This window comes from Limulus polyphemus, unplaced genomic scaffold, assembly GCF_000517525.1.
Source record: "Limulus polyphemus unplaced genomic scaffold, Limulus_polyphemus-2.1.2 Scaffold3930, whole genome shotgun sequence".
NCBI classification, from domain to species: domain Eukaryota; kingdom Metazoa; phylum Arthropoda; class Merostomata; order Xiphosura; family Limulidae; genus Limulus; species Limulus polyphemus.
This window is the reverse complement of record NW_013669540.1, coordinates 88950-104449: the sequence shown is the minus strand read 5'-3', so window position 1 is coordinate 104449 and position 15500 is coordinate 88950. Positions and strand designations below refer to the sequence as shown.

The 15500-nt window shown below is 34.2% G+C and overlaps 1 protein-coding gene across 1 annotated transcript in view; it reads left to right on the top strand.

Annotated features, from left to right (window-relative positions):
* The first annotated feature begins 942 nt into the window (after positions 1–942).
* The window catches only part of LOC106470301 (proton myo-inositol cotransporter-like), a 40112-nt gene continuing 25554 nt past the window's right edge, over positions 943–15500 (top strand). Inside the window, exons 1-3 of the mRNA XM_013930847.2 lie at positions 943–1481; positions 2804–2963; positions 8119–8333. Coding sequence (XP_013786301.1) covers positions 1079–1481; positions 2804–2963; positions 8119–8333 — 778 coding nt within the window. The 5' untranslated portion in view covers positions 943–1078. The remainder of the gene's footprint in view (positions 1482–2803; positions 2964–8118; positions 8334–15500) is intronic.

Below are 15500 nucleotides of genomic sequence, written 5' to 3'. Positions count from 1 at the left end.
TAAGGAGGGGCAGTGTTGCGTCATCGAGTCACATGACTACTGTGACGCAACGTTTCTAGAACTATCATGTACTTTGGCGAATGTTCTAGTTCTGACTAGATTTAGGGTAGGCTGGTATATAAAAGAGGGGAATGTAAGGTGTGTATAGATAATGAGTAATTGAACTGCAGTCAGAAGTATTGTTGAAGTTAACGTTCGTTCGTTACAGTGTTGTTTTAGCGCGAGTATTGAGATTAAGTGTGTCGCAGAGTTATATTCGGAAAGAATAAACCAGTTTTATTAAGTAAAGACTTGTGTCGTTAAAGTTTCGTTGGAACGAAGTTACGGAAAAATCAATTAACAAACGGAGATGTAACAATATGTTAACTTTTTATTGGATGTTTGTGGATTGTATGTGAACAATCATGGAATGGTTTAAGCTATATTTCATGCACAATTACTTCCAGATTTAAACTAATAGCACCTATTTTTTACTAATTTTCTGGGGGGGCATGCCCTGAACCCCCGTAGCATTAGCATGCTGATTATGCTTCGCACAATATTTATTGGCTTTTGATCTCACAAATTAGAACTCCCGTTTCAAACATTCTGCATTCGGGCCTGACTTATACTGTACTTTCTGTTTGTTTGTCATAATAAACAGTTTGTTATTTTATTTGTGTTTATATACAGACTTATTATTTTACATTTAACTTAAAGAAAAGAAAGTCGGTGAAGTTAGTTACTTTAGAAATCTTCCCTATTTCTTGCTCGAATCTGTAATGGATTTTTTATTTTACTCAAAAATTGCATATTCACTCTATGTAAATTTGTTTATTGCTTATTATAAAAATACGTAACTCCTTATTTTACAACACCCACTTATCCTCTCACACAGATTGCTAAAGGCGCCTCTTCGATACATTTTGGAACATGTTGATGATAGCTGCGAGTTAACGCCCCCTATGATACGTATTGAGACTCTCAGACTATGTGTTTTCATTTTGAATCGTGTTTTTGGTTAATTAGGATATTGTATCGAGTTTAGATTTACTTATGTATATCGTCATCTTTTAAACTATTAAATATACCAATTAAAATGCCGACACCCATAAATCATGACGAAAGTGAGGATTTGGTTGTGAAAGTAAAAGGCAATGGAAATCATCCTAACATTCCCATCTTTATGTACACGTTAACACTGCTTTCAGCAATAGGAGGTTTTTTGTTTGGTTATGATACAGGAGTTGTTTCCGGAGCTATGATACTTTTGAGGGATTATTTTAGTTTGAATCATGTGTGGCAAGAACTTATTGTTAGTATAACAATTGGAGGAGCTTGGGCATTTTCTTTAGTAGCAGGTGTACTATCAGACAAACTTGGAAGAAAACCAGTAATATTGATAGCAAGTGTTGTTTTTACTGCTGGAGCCATTGTAATGGGGGTTTCAGTTACCAGAGGAATGCTTATAGTTGGACGTTTAACTGTTGGAATTGGTATAGGTAAGGCATCTCTAGTTTATAATTCACTTAAGTCTTAAGACATTAAGTTTTAACACACCCTTCTAAGTTGGTAGTAATACTTCAGTTTAGATTTTTAATTTTAGTTTTTAAACCAATAAAACAAAATAGTCCAGAATTCAATCTTGAATGTGTTATTACACATTTTTGACACTTACTAAATCCAGAGCATAAACTTAAAACGTACTCTAACAATGAAGGTACAGAGACAAAATAAATCACTTAAAAGTTTAAGATTTAAAATGGTTATGTACTGGTATTTCACCAGATTTTGTTAAATTTAAGTGAAATTCATTGAAAGATTTTATTTTCAGTATCCTCAGATTTATTTGTTGTTATTGTAGTTTGATTGTAACTCTTCTTATTGTGTGTGCTTGCTTAAAGTAACTTTGTTTTTCTGGTTTTACTTCATTGAATATTATACCATTACGCGTATGTTATAAACTGTAATAACTATAAACCATGAGTTCATTGAGGGAAGTTTATTTGAAAAACTTGTGTACAATGGTTAAATGTTTGTGGTGGAAATTTTTTTTTTGCGAAAAATACTAAAAAGTTCTCTATTATATGGTTGGTTGAAAGTATAAGATTGGTGACCGATATTACATTAATAAGGTTTTATTACAAATTAAAGTTAAAAGTAATTATTTTCTGAGTTAACTGTTTGACTGAGATTTAGGTCACACCTTTACATTCCAAATAACCTCATAGACCACCAACTTAAACTAGATATAACCTTTCTCATTCATATGCATAACCAACAAACACTTGAATAAATATGATTTTGAGATAACAATATATAGACATCAAGCATGCCATTTGTTAAATTCTTAATTAGAAAAATTGTTTTCCAAATATTAACTTTCGATTTTCTATAGCTTCTACGTAGTGCATAGATCTCTGCTTCCAACTTTAACATTGTGCCTCTCAAACACATCACCCAAGGAAAGTGTTATCTGATGATTTTGTACATCTAAACCATATTGCCATCTTTAGTTCACAAGTACAAAAACCTGGTAACAGAAAACCAAAAGTGGATGCAGTATTTACCTCACTAGAATGTAATACAAAATAATTATTTTTATTTCTGCAGAATCAAAATGTGGTGCACAGAGCTTTAGCTGTAATTATACACCTAACTCATTATATTTTGATTTTGTGAACTAATACTCTTATTCTGCAAGATAACTTCATCATGTAGCTGTTCTTACTCTTAATCATTACCAGGTTGGCCATTACATTGTTAGTATGTGCAAAAAACTTACAGCTAAAATATTTAAATAACTTTAACTTTTTCTTTGCAGGTTTGTCTTCAATGATTGTACCTATGTACATAGGTGAAGTTGCACCTTCTGAAAGACGAGGAACTTTGGTAACCCTGAATACTTGTTTTATAACCGGTGGTCAGCTTATTGCTAGTATTATAGCTGGTGCTTTTAGCAATGATAAGAAAAATGGTTGGAGGTAGGTGTAACTAAGAAGAATGAATATTTCAGATTATTTAATAAAAGGAAAACTGATAGAAGGCCATTTGGCTGTTGAAGTCATGTCTCTTACAAAAATAATTGAATGAAAACATTAATTATAAAAATAATTCCACCTTGATTTAATTTTTTAACAAATTTTGAATGTAGCTATTCACATACTATTACCTATCTAACATAATTTAAAAAGAATTCAAAACTAACAGCACAGTCCACATCATTATGCAAACCATTACAGTTTATAACTCTAACCTCCCCCCAAAATGTTTTGCCTAAGAATAATTCCGCATGGGGCTACCAAAGCTTAAAACATTTAATCAAATATTCAAGCTTGTATTCCTAACCTTATTATTCCAACATTCAAACAGACACTCACAGAAAGACTATCATACCCCCAAGCAAATTGAGTCCACCTTAATTTTTCAAGCAAATCCAAAACTGTGAGCCTCTTCTCTTAGCTTAAGTTGTTTAAACCAGGAATCATTCTGATAGCCTGCCTTTGAATTCTTTCCAATCTGCTGAATTTCTTCCTGTATCAAAGGGATCAAAACTTTACTCAGTATTCCAAATGAGGTCTAGCCAGAGACTTTTATAAAACTAAATAACCTTACTTTTAAACTCAGTATTCTTATAACTTGAACTAAGAACCATATTGAATAACAGAAGCTCTTTAAACAGAATCAGACCTTACCTGCATTTTAATATCATCATCAAATTTAGAAATGGTATTGCCTGAATAGCAATCCAACTCATTAAAAAAAACAAAACAAAAGTCGTAGAGAAGACCCCTGAGGAACTTCACTAGATAGTTTGTCAGTCAGAAAATTGTATTTTTGTTATTCTCTTTGGTTTCTATCACTAAGCCAATTTCTATTCCATTTCATGGATTTTTTTCCACAAATTCCATAAGCTCTGAATTACCAATCAACCTCTTGTAAGGCACATTACAAAAAGTTAAGTTAAATAGTATCAAAGAAATGTCCTTATTGAAAAGTTTAAAGCCTCTGTTAAACTTTTCAACAAATTAGTAAGAAAAGAAAATCCTTTTCTGCAACCATGCTCAGAATTATTAATGTCAATTTCCCAAAGATTTTTTGTAAATGACTTATGACAACAGACTTATTTATAAGGAATATTTTAAAAGGTTTCAGAACAACTACTTCCTCAAGATAAATGGCATTTAAATTAAAGTTTTCTCCACCCTTAATAAAGTAGTCAGCTTGAAAATCTTTTCCTCACATTTGTCATTAAAAACAGTAGTATAAAAAGTTGTTTTGCACTTTAGCCATGTTTATCTTTTATAATAAAGTTTTCTTCAAAATATTTTGAAAGACCAATTTTATCCTTCACCTTATTTTTGTAATTAATGTAAACAGCAACTCTAAATCAAATTTAATATTTTTAGCCAATTAATAAGCATTCATAATCCATTTTAGAGCTAATTATAGGTTTGGACTGCTTTTGATTTGTCTCTATAAACCTCGGCATCATTGATTTTACAAGAGAATATAATATTTTAGAAGTTAGGAGTATATCATCTGTTAGAAATTGAATTTTATTAACATAACATATAGACAACTAGGCCAAGGGACCATTTGGTAATTCAAGGCTGCCCTTGCACATTCACCCTTGTGAAAAATAAAATTTAAAACCACCCTTTATTTTACAGGGAATCTGCAATTCCCATCTTAAATGCCTGTAAAGTGCTGATTTCCACTTATGCAGATGACAAATCATTTCACCCTGTTAGAAAAATACAATGGTTTTAACTAGAGCTTGACCTGTCTTTTCCAAATATTACACATTTGTCCCCTCATCCTGTTATTTTCAGAATACAGAAGAAAGAATACTATATTTCCAGTCTACTCGGCCATTAATTTATATATTTAACTAAAACGAAGCAATTTCAAGGTTTAAAGATTAATCTGACATCAAATTAACTAAACCTGATATTAATTACTTGTACCACAGCTGTGATGTACAGCACATCTTTAATTTACACATAACTAAATGTTAATTTGAATTAATACCTACTTTGATTAAAACTGAAAATCAACCCAGTAATGGGTATAGCTAATTAGATATAATGTTTTTATGTTCTTATAAGGAGTAGAATGCAGTTTTATGAGTTGGATACACTTACTGCTAGCAATATTTTTGGCCATAAGCCCAACAGTATTTTATGAGGTTTGACCAGCTTAGGTGATTTAAATTAGTCATAAATCCATATACTGAGCTAAAACATTAAATAACCTTTAATACAAATATTATAACAATAAGAAATTGAAGAAAAAGAGACACAACAAACATTCTAACCAAAACTAGTAATGAAAGTAACAATAAAGAAAGAATTGAGTTAACCTTATTTACAGAATGTATAAACACTAGTTATTTGCTTTGTGATTGTTGTAGATTTAACATTCTGTGCTGTAGGAATATACCATAGGTTTCTTGCTGTCTGTAGTATTACTGTTTATTTTGAATTTATTCTCTGTTCTGAATATATATGCAGGTTTTCACATAACATTTGGTCAAGAAAACTGTTAAGTTGATCTTATTTCAAGTTATATTTATTTCATTTTTATTTACAAGTTGGTAATACCTGATACCATTTATGGAGAACATTGCTTACAATGACCTTGTTTCAGGAGATTTCATTGGTTGTACAGGTAACATACATATAGGTTGTGGCCTCACCTATGTAGAATGAGACTTATCATTCATGTGGTAGTGCTACAAAAGCTAAAAGCTTAAAACCTTGCATGTAGTCAGTCTGACAGATGATCAAAGAAATTAACATAAAGCAAGTATATGCACTGTGTTCTTATCTTAAGTTTAAATAAATATTCTTTTCATTGTATTTTACACATTATGTCCAGTCTATTTATTTCTTAGCTTAAACTTAGCCATTAAACGTTTGGCACTGTTGTATAAAACCATATCTTGATTGAATCTCCTGTTTGGCAGGCTTATCTGATACAGCACCTAAGTTGGAAAAAAAACAAAACAAAGTGGATAAGTAACAACAAATTTTGGTGCTGTTACTGCAGGATATTGATTTATTGTGGACTTTGCTAATAGTTAGTGAAGTGTTTACTTCCCTTAGCTTTTATTCTTTGGTCACCTTTTAAAAAGACTTCTGTTTGAGAAAACATCATTTTCTACAACTCAAAGGATCTATGACCTGTAGGAAAAGTTGGTCATTGATGAAGATAGTATTTCAAGATGGTAGTTGCATTTAAGAGAAGTCCTTTCCTGAATGTTGAACTTTTGTTATTGCTGCAAAGGTCCATGATTGAGATTTCACTATGAGCCATGGCTCAAAAGGAAGAATTTATAACATCTGGTGGTTTCTGGAAAGTCCAAAACTACTTGTGGAGGTCTATGTAGGACTCCTAGACCAACACCAGCCAGAGTAACACAACTTCCACTCTGATTGCAACTTTACAAGAAAGAAAGATTGGAAATAACATTAGTGGCCACTGTTTACCAATGGAAGCCATTTCGACGGCAGATCCAAAGTGGATTGTGTGACAATATGAGCTTCCCTGAGCTGGGTGGTATACTGGTGACATCAATCAATATATTAAGGGTCTAATGAAAGCTAGAAATGAGCTGCCAAGCATACCCATTTGCTCTGAACCCTAAATTCAGATGCCCACCACCCATCAGAGCATTGGGGTACCTAAACACTCCAACACTTCTCAATCAAGTGATGATTTGGAGATTGGCAAGGAGACCATTTGTTTGCACCCTTGGATCCCCATAAGCAAGGCCAAGCAAATAACTCCTCTGACATTTAGAGGCTTGATGAAAGAAGACCTAGACCGGTTTCTGAAACGCTTCAGGCAGGTGACTGTTCGGAACAACTATACTTAGTTTAGCACCTGGTACTGAGACTGAATGATTCATACTTTGACTCATTCAAGCAACTTCATGAGTGTAAGATGCCCATAACCGAGTAGTGCTGGAGGTTCAACCTGGTGGAGAATAGAGAGATCTATTGGGCTAAGTTCAAAGCTTAAATAAGGAGACCCATAGAAAGCTTGACCACATAAGTAAATGATCTGTGCAGTCTGCTTGGTTAGAGATGTTAGCTGGTGATATAATGAGATAATACAACACATTATAAATTATAGTCAACATTCCATCTTCAGTAGGGATTGGCCTAATGCATATTCAGTTAATATTTGTTATAGTTACTTTCACCAGTAGACTTAACTTCAAATATAATATTTTTCAGCAGATACTAGTGTAATTACTGTAGCCATAATGCACTAATAACATTTAACAGAAATTTCTTATATAACTTACAAATAAACTTATTTACAGAATTTTCTCACTAATTGTTTGAGTACTGAATAGATGCAATCAATCTCGCTTCTAACAGAGAACTTTTCTGACACTGAAGTGATAAACTTGTTGAATACTCATTAACTTCACTAACTGCTTGTATTTATAAATAATATACCTTTGTCTCTTGATGAAACTTGATTATTACATCTCATGATTAGCAGCTCCCTCTAGCAAAAAACTAAGTTATAACTTCTAAGATACAACTTAAAACAGCATATATGAACATCAGAAGAATTAAGTGGTTTTTACACAGTTTTATCATAACAGAACAAATATAGGCTTTTAACTTTACAGACAACTACCTGTCACCCACTGAAATTCCTGTGTTGTCATTGTTTGTGGTTATCATGGTTATTACTTACTTTTTTCTTAGAGCTTGGTACAATTTTGTCATTTTTCTTGAGTTTTGTCTACATCAATCAGCTTGACTGCTCGTATATCTAAAGTTTTGAGGAAGTAACCTGTGATGCTAAATTATTTTAAACCTGCCCAGCTGCAGTTGAGTTATAAAATGTATAATCAGAAATGTTTTTTATAATCATAATGATGAACTTAAACTGTCTTGATAAACAAAACATGTAGCCTTCAATAAATTATTGAGATATATCTAAGATTATAAAATCTGTTAATCGTATCACATTTGTGATCATTAAGTTTTAAAATCTTTTGTTTCTCAAAATATAGCTGTGGAGAAAGTAGTCTTGTGTTAATTACTGGTGTTTGTAAGTTTCAAAATGTGTATAGTTTGTTTTAGCAATCACTGTAATATTCTTGTGTAGGTACATGTTAGGCCTTGCTGGGATCCCATCATTCATTCAGTTTTGTGGTTTCTTGTTTATGCCTGAGTCTCCACGCTGGTTGATCAAAATGGAAAAGTATGACAAGGCTGTTCAAGTATTAAGATCTATACGAGGACATTCTGTAGATGTAGAGCCTGAATTCCAAAGCATTAAGAATAGTAATTTGGAGTATGAAAGGGAACAAGCTGAATTAGGTAAGTGTGGACAATTTTTTCAGAAAAGTGAAGTCCATATGGATTTCATTATAAAAAGATAAAAACGAAAATATTATGTTTCAAAACTTTTTTTGAAGGAATGTGATAAATTAAAAAAATGTATCTATAATTTGAAGTTTGTCAGGTTTTATGGGGCCAGATTCTTTACAGTAGGTGTCTGTGACTTGTTGGTGATAAATTCGAAGAATAAACGGACAGCACACAATCCACGTGTTTTAATATAATATATTCATAACAAATTAAATGCATATACAAAAATTCTTTACACTATAGGATATCGCAGTTATATCTAAAACTCTAAATAATTCTCTTTTCTTGTCAAAAGTCTACACAGGCTAGTTCAGTTACTTTAGAAAAAAAATTAAATATTAAAAAGTAAAATTTATATTTATTTTTATTTACAATCTGACAAAGACCACTAGCTTGAAACATCATCCTTCTTTAAATAAAAATATATAAAATAAAAAACTTGTGATTGTTCAACCTTTTATTTAATTTTGTTATTTTCATCACCTCTGCAGTTTTAACTATTAGCTCGTCAAGAAATTAATGTTGCATTTTGGAACACTTTCATTAACCACCCTCCAAAAACCATACATCACGTATAATAGTTAAATGAACTGCCTAAACGTCATGTTATTGTAGCCTATATAATGTGTAAAATTTAGTATAGTCTAATCCCTTATAGTGATGCCACATGACAAGACACACATTTGGCATGTAATGCTGTTTGAATACAAGAAGGGAAACAATGCCTCTGTAGCCACAAAAAATATCAAAGAAGTTTACGGAAATGTTTTGAACGTTCGTAAGTGTCAATGATGGTTTAGGTGATTTTAACCTTAAAAAACTGTGATGGGAGAGGCCGACATGCTGGAATTGATACTGATGCTGTGAAGATGCTTGTTGAATCTAACCCAAGGCAACAGACTCATGAAATAGCCCTAAAATTGCATATCTCTCATGAAACATCTAAGAAATATGGAAAAAACTCCATAAAGAAGGTGCTTGGGTGCCAAACATTGCTTCATCTCTTCTGACGTGTAATGCGCATGAACCATTTTTGGACAGAATTGTCACTGGTGATGAAAAATGGATTCTCGATGCAAATATTAAATGCCAAAAACAATGGCTCAGTCCTAGACAAAAACTACTTGTCCACGACATTGCACGTCCACATGTGGCACGTCACGTGATTATGGAGTTGGGTTGGAAAGTTCTCCTCCACCCACCATATTCTCCATATATGGCACCATCAGATTACCATCTTTTTTGTTTGCTGCAACACCATCTTAATGGGAAAACGTATGCAAATGTGGAAGGTGTTAAAGAGGACATCGACACGTTGTTTGCTTCAAAGCCAAGTGATTTCTTTAATCAGGGCATTAACAACCTCATTGTAAGATGGAAAAGCATCATCGATAAGAATGGGGACTATTTCATTTAATAAATGTTTTGATATATAAGTTGTTCGGGTTTTTTCATCTAAAAAAAATGACATTCATTTCTTGATGGCCTAATATATTTGTCAGTTACTTTAGAACCCAACTGACAAGAATTATTTTTCTCTATTTGGTTTCTTATTATACAATCTGTGATAAATTTACTTATGTTACCACGAGAGTTACCACAATTGTATCTAGAAATTTAAATAATTATCTCATTTTTGTCAAAGACTATACAGGTAGGTTCAATTACTGTAGAACATCCTCTGACAAGACAAATTATTCTCCTTATATTTGTTAAACTGTGAAATTCACTTTAAAATGTTGCCCGTTACAACGAAACTAACAATCATGCAGTTTAATTTCATTTTCACTAACATAACTTTTTCTGATTTAACTTTTTCTCACTTATCTTCTTTACTAATTTCTTTAGAAATCACCCATCACAGCTAAACTGCCAATCACTCAGTTTAGATCTGTCTGATTATCTTTCACATAGCTTGCTTTCTTTTGTCTGCACATATTTATAACACACGACTGAATAATATAGAAATATCTAGCCCTCTAGTAGCAACAATATTACAACTACTAGAAAAACTTGTAAACTTTGAGAAAGATTACGTCAACAATATGCACAATAGACAACTCATACCATACCGAGTTACATAATGAAACTTCTCATAACTATTGCCTTTAAAATAATTACTTTTAACACTCTTATGAAAACTAAATAATCATTAAATATTAGATCATTAAATGAACTAAATAATAACTCTTATACTAAACAGTCTTGTATATTCAACAATAAGCCCGTCATCAAGAAAAATATTTACAATATTTTTTATGCTATATATAAAGACTATTCTTAGTTCATACACTAAGTCTCTTCCACCAACATTTGCAGTTCCTTTGTTGATGTCTTCTAGAGACTACCTAGAAAACATTTTATATATTTAAGATAACTACTTTTATTGTGTCATATAAAGTATAAGATTGTATAGCATAGATTTCTAGAGACTATCTAGAAAAGTTAACATTTTCTTACACTGAAAATGTATTTCCAATAGGTAATTACCTCCTGTCACTCAAAGCTATCTCGATCTTCTTTCTGCCCTCTAAACATTGCTGAAAAAATTTTCACACTCAGCATACCCCATCATGCACCCCACCAATTTCATGCCACTATTGAATATATACAAAGCATGTGACTACTCTCCACCAATAGTATTGCACCACCTATAGTGGCACAGCTAGCTCTCTCTGCTATTCCCACTCAATCCTCACTTTCGAGAATTTGCAGATTGTAAAAAAAAACACCAGCAGTGGGGAGGAATGGAGGTAAGTACCTATTGTAAATACATTTTCAGTGTAAGAAAATGTTAACTTCCCATACAGTCTTACCTGTATTCACACAAAACTAGAATCTCACATTGCAAAGGTGAATGGGCTGGTGTAGGCACTCAACATTGAAACCAATCCAAAAATGACTGCCTAGATTGAATAGGTGTGCTCTGAGATGAAACCAAAGCACTACATCTGGAATAGATATGCTCTTTGCCCTTGAAGCAGGAAATTAATCTGATAAAGGTGAAAAAGGGATGTGCAAAAGTGCAATTTGTTCAGAAGTGCAATCCATAGTAAAATATAAATGAATTGTAGATACCCCACCTAAACTGGACAGACAAGGTTACATAACTTGTCCTTGGTATTAGGAGGTTGAGGCTCAAAACAGATAAAAACAAATTTAGTGTAACATAAACATAGTGGCTAGTGCATGTGGACCGTGTTACATATACTCATTAAACCCAAACATAAGTAAACAGTGTCATACGTCAAGGAACCGGAATTATGAAGAGGAAGTTAGCAGTCAGCCAAAACTGGACAAACTCCAAAAACTACCGTAGGATCAAGAAGTATAAACAAACTGAACCTGGCTTTACCTCAACTCAACAGTAAGAACAGGGCAGTATCTGTAACTGGTATTGTGAGCACAAATAATAACTCATCCAACTGTAATTGCAGGAGGAATGAACATGAACTATGTAAAGAGGCAGTATATGCCACATAACACTGTAAGGATCAAACCAGACAAAGAAGCTGATAAGGATCAGAATGGGAGTACAGGTGAGAGATGGAAGGAAAGGATATGGGTGTGAAAGCCAAACTACCTTCATGGGTAGCATAGGTCTTTGGGAGGAAGGACTGGTCGGGACATAGGATGACATGAAAGGAATGGTAGAGGATGCGGGTAACATTAATATCATAAATATCTGATTGACAACATCTGCAAGCAAGGAGGAGAAAGTCTTGTGGTAGAGATGGTACATGGAATGCATAGGCAAAGGCTCAAAGGGAGGATAGGAAAGGGCATAAAGGACAATAATGGGATCCCAATCAGGTAAATCAAAGGAATATGGAGGATGCATGACTCGAAAGGAGGGAAATGACAAGGGAAGACAAAATATTGCGTAACTAGGAGAAATGGAAGGTGTTAGATAAGGCTACCTGATAGCTAGACATGGTTGAAGTGGACAAGCTTTTGTCAAACAACCAGGTGACGAATTGGGAAATATGAGGAATGGAAGGATGGAAGCCACATTGAAGAGACTAAAGGTAGAAGGTAGACCATCACCTTTAGTAAATGGGCATGGACATAGGTCTGATGGAACAGGAAAGGAAAGAGCAACATGTGGGGTCATTCCCTGGGCTGAAGCAATGGATCTGACAAAACCATGCATGAAAACAGAGTGTGGAGACGTCTGGATGAACAATGTCCAATCAGGGTTGACGGAATAGAGACTGAGACAGAGGAGGTTGTACAGTAAAGGTGCTAGCCAATATGGAGCCACTAGTAGGACTTGACACAAAATGAATTAGAACTCTGGAGATGAGCTGAATAGAAGAGTTAGCATAGATTGAAGATCCCTCCAATCTTGACTGAATGTATCCAACCCAGCATTAGCGGGTGTAGAACGAAAGACCAAAAGGGAAAAAAGTTTGGTGTACCAGTGGGTGGCAAAGGCATGTATGGGGTGTCTCTAGCTGGGAACACACCCAACAAAATACCTGTGGATCAAGGGACTACTCCATGGGGAGAATTTTTCTGGGACAAGATAATTGACCTGCATCCAGATTTAGGGTGCCAGGAACATGGCAAGCTAAGGTCACCATGTGTTGACTGTGGGCCCAGGAAAGGAAATCTAGGATCTGAAAGCACAGAGACCTGGAATTGGTACACCCTTGCTTGGTGATATAAGTGACCACTGTGGAGTTGTTGGAGTGTACCATAATCACCCTCCCCTGCCAGAGAGGAAGCAAATAGGACAAAGCTCGAGAAACTGCCATAAACTCGAGAAAGGTGGTACAGAAACAAGACTCCTTGATTGACCAGAGGCTGGAAATATCCTGGGAGTTGAGGTAAGCACACCAACCCTCTAAAGATGAGTCTGGGAATAGATGTAAGTCTGGACAAGGTGGAGAAAGCAGCACCCCTGCTGTGGTCTGGTCTCTGTTCAACCACCAAGCTAGTTCAGCTCTGATCGAGGAATGAAGGGTAAAAGGGTGGTCCAGTTGACCTGAGTAGAAGTTCCACTGATCTAGGAGTGTCCACTGAAGGGAATACACAGCAGCCCAACCCATGAGAATGAGAGCTTTCAAGGAAGCCCACATCCCCTAAAGAGATAGAACCTCTTGAGCTATAAGAGAATGTGGACTGTTTGCTCGAAATCCTGAAGATGAAAAGGATAAGGCTGGGCCCATGTGAGGTAGGAATGAAGAAAAACCCCAAATGAACTTGGAATTGAGTGGGGGTAAGAATGGACTTCCCCCTTTCACCAGGAATCCCACCTGTGTTGCAGCTTGTAGGAGCAGAAGAATATAGTCTCTGTACTGTGAACGGGAAGAAGTGAGATGAGTGCAAATACTCATTGAATAAAGATGTTGGGCAAGAGCTCGTACTACCCACCTAAACACTTAAAGAGCCGAGGTTAGTCCAAACAGTAAATCCCTAAACTGGAATACTCAACTTTGAGCAATAAATAACTATCGACAATGTGGGCACTGTGGGGATGAACCGTGAATCGTAGATTATGAGGAGAAAATTTGGTTTCTAGTATCAAGAACGTAGGAAAAGGAGCCAAAGCAATGCTTAATCCTACAAATGGGAAAGAATCAAACACATCAGCAATGTAGTAAAGGAAAATAAAAATTGAGCCCGACACTAACGAAAAGTAATATTATCAGGCACGTAGTTAACAATGATGAAAAAATATTTATCCAGGTAAAACGATGAATGAGATGTTACTAGTAGTAATGTACAAAGTATCTAAACATACCTAGTCCATAAAGTACATAATAATTACGATTGTGCAAACTGATGAAAATGAGCAAGAAAACAAAATAATAATCAATATCAAACGTACAGTTCATCTAAATTAACTTAAATGACAAATGACACATAAGTAAGACCAACACTGACAATAATTAGAATTATAAGGCACATATTTAACAATAGCAAGAAAAAAAATTGTCAGATAGAACAATGAATTAGATGTGACTAGTAGTAATGATATGTAACTTGCAAACTATCTAAACATACCTAGTGAAAGTACTTATTAATATCGAACTAACAAACCCTAGAAATTTACTGAGTCTACAAGATATGTGCAAAATGACTAAAAGTACCTAAAAAAACAAAGTAATAAACAATATTTAACATACAATTCATCTAAATTAACTTAGATGACAAAGGACACATAAATATCTAATTTACCAAAGTCTGAGCACTGATGATGTGAAATACTTAAATCTCACATGTGTAAACAAGGACAAAGCCACACAAAGGGCATCTGAGCTGGTACCTACCACGGGTATATTCACCATGTGTGAAGTGTACAAGTAAAAAATCTTACCACAGAACCATTGGGAAAACTGGAAGCAATATGAGGAAAGGAGGAGAAGAACAAACCTCCACCAAAGTGAAGGATGATTTGGCACCACAACTGGAGCAGGAAAAATAAAACTAGTGAAATCACCCACATCTCGAACATACAGTAAAATCAAGATATGCGTCAATCGATGACCTGATTAACTAACTATAAAACAAAATGAAAGGGAAACTCCTAAAGAGGTGTAGAGTGTGACAGACCAAAAGAAGAAAGTGTTGGAAAAAGAGAGTCCAAATAGTCTTCTCCTCGATTATACAGTAGTCCCTGGTGGATACGACCCCTCCCAATAATTTTTACCCTTTAAATACAAAAACTGAGTGATGTGGAATTGTTAGTTAACTTGAAATTGTTTTATTGCAACACATTACATTTCATGTAGTATTTGTATTCAGAGAGGATTACCATATTGAACCGCTTGAACTCAGTCATTTGTTATCTTGTTATTGATTCTTTGAATAATGACTTCCTGTCAGATGTGACTTTTTTATCATAGCAGATAGGTCATTTGTATCTGTAATTTTACTTATACTTCTTCTTGGAACAGTTATATGTGTATATCATACATATCAGCCTTTAGTTGATTGTTCTCATGGCCATTATAAATACAAGTCTCCATCTTTTGCATTAAATCAATGATTAATAACTTATCAGTAAGTGTAATCACTTATTGAGTTAGAGACAAAGTTAAATTTTTTAACATTTTCCTCAAAAACATGGTTTTATTATTATCATCTACAGAATGTTCCACAATGCTA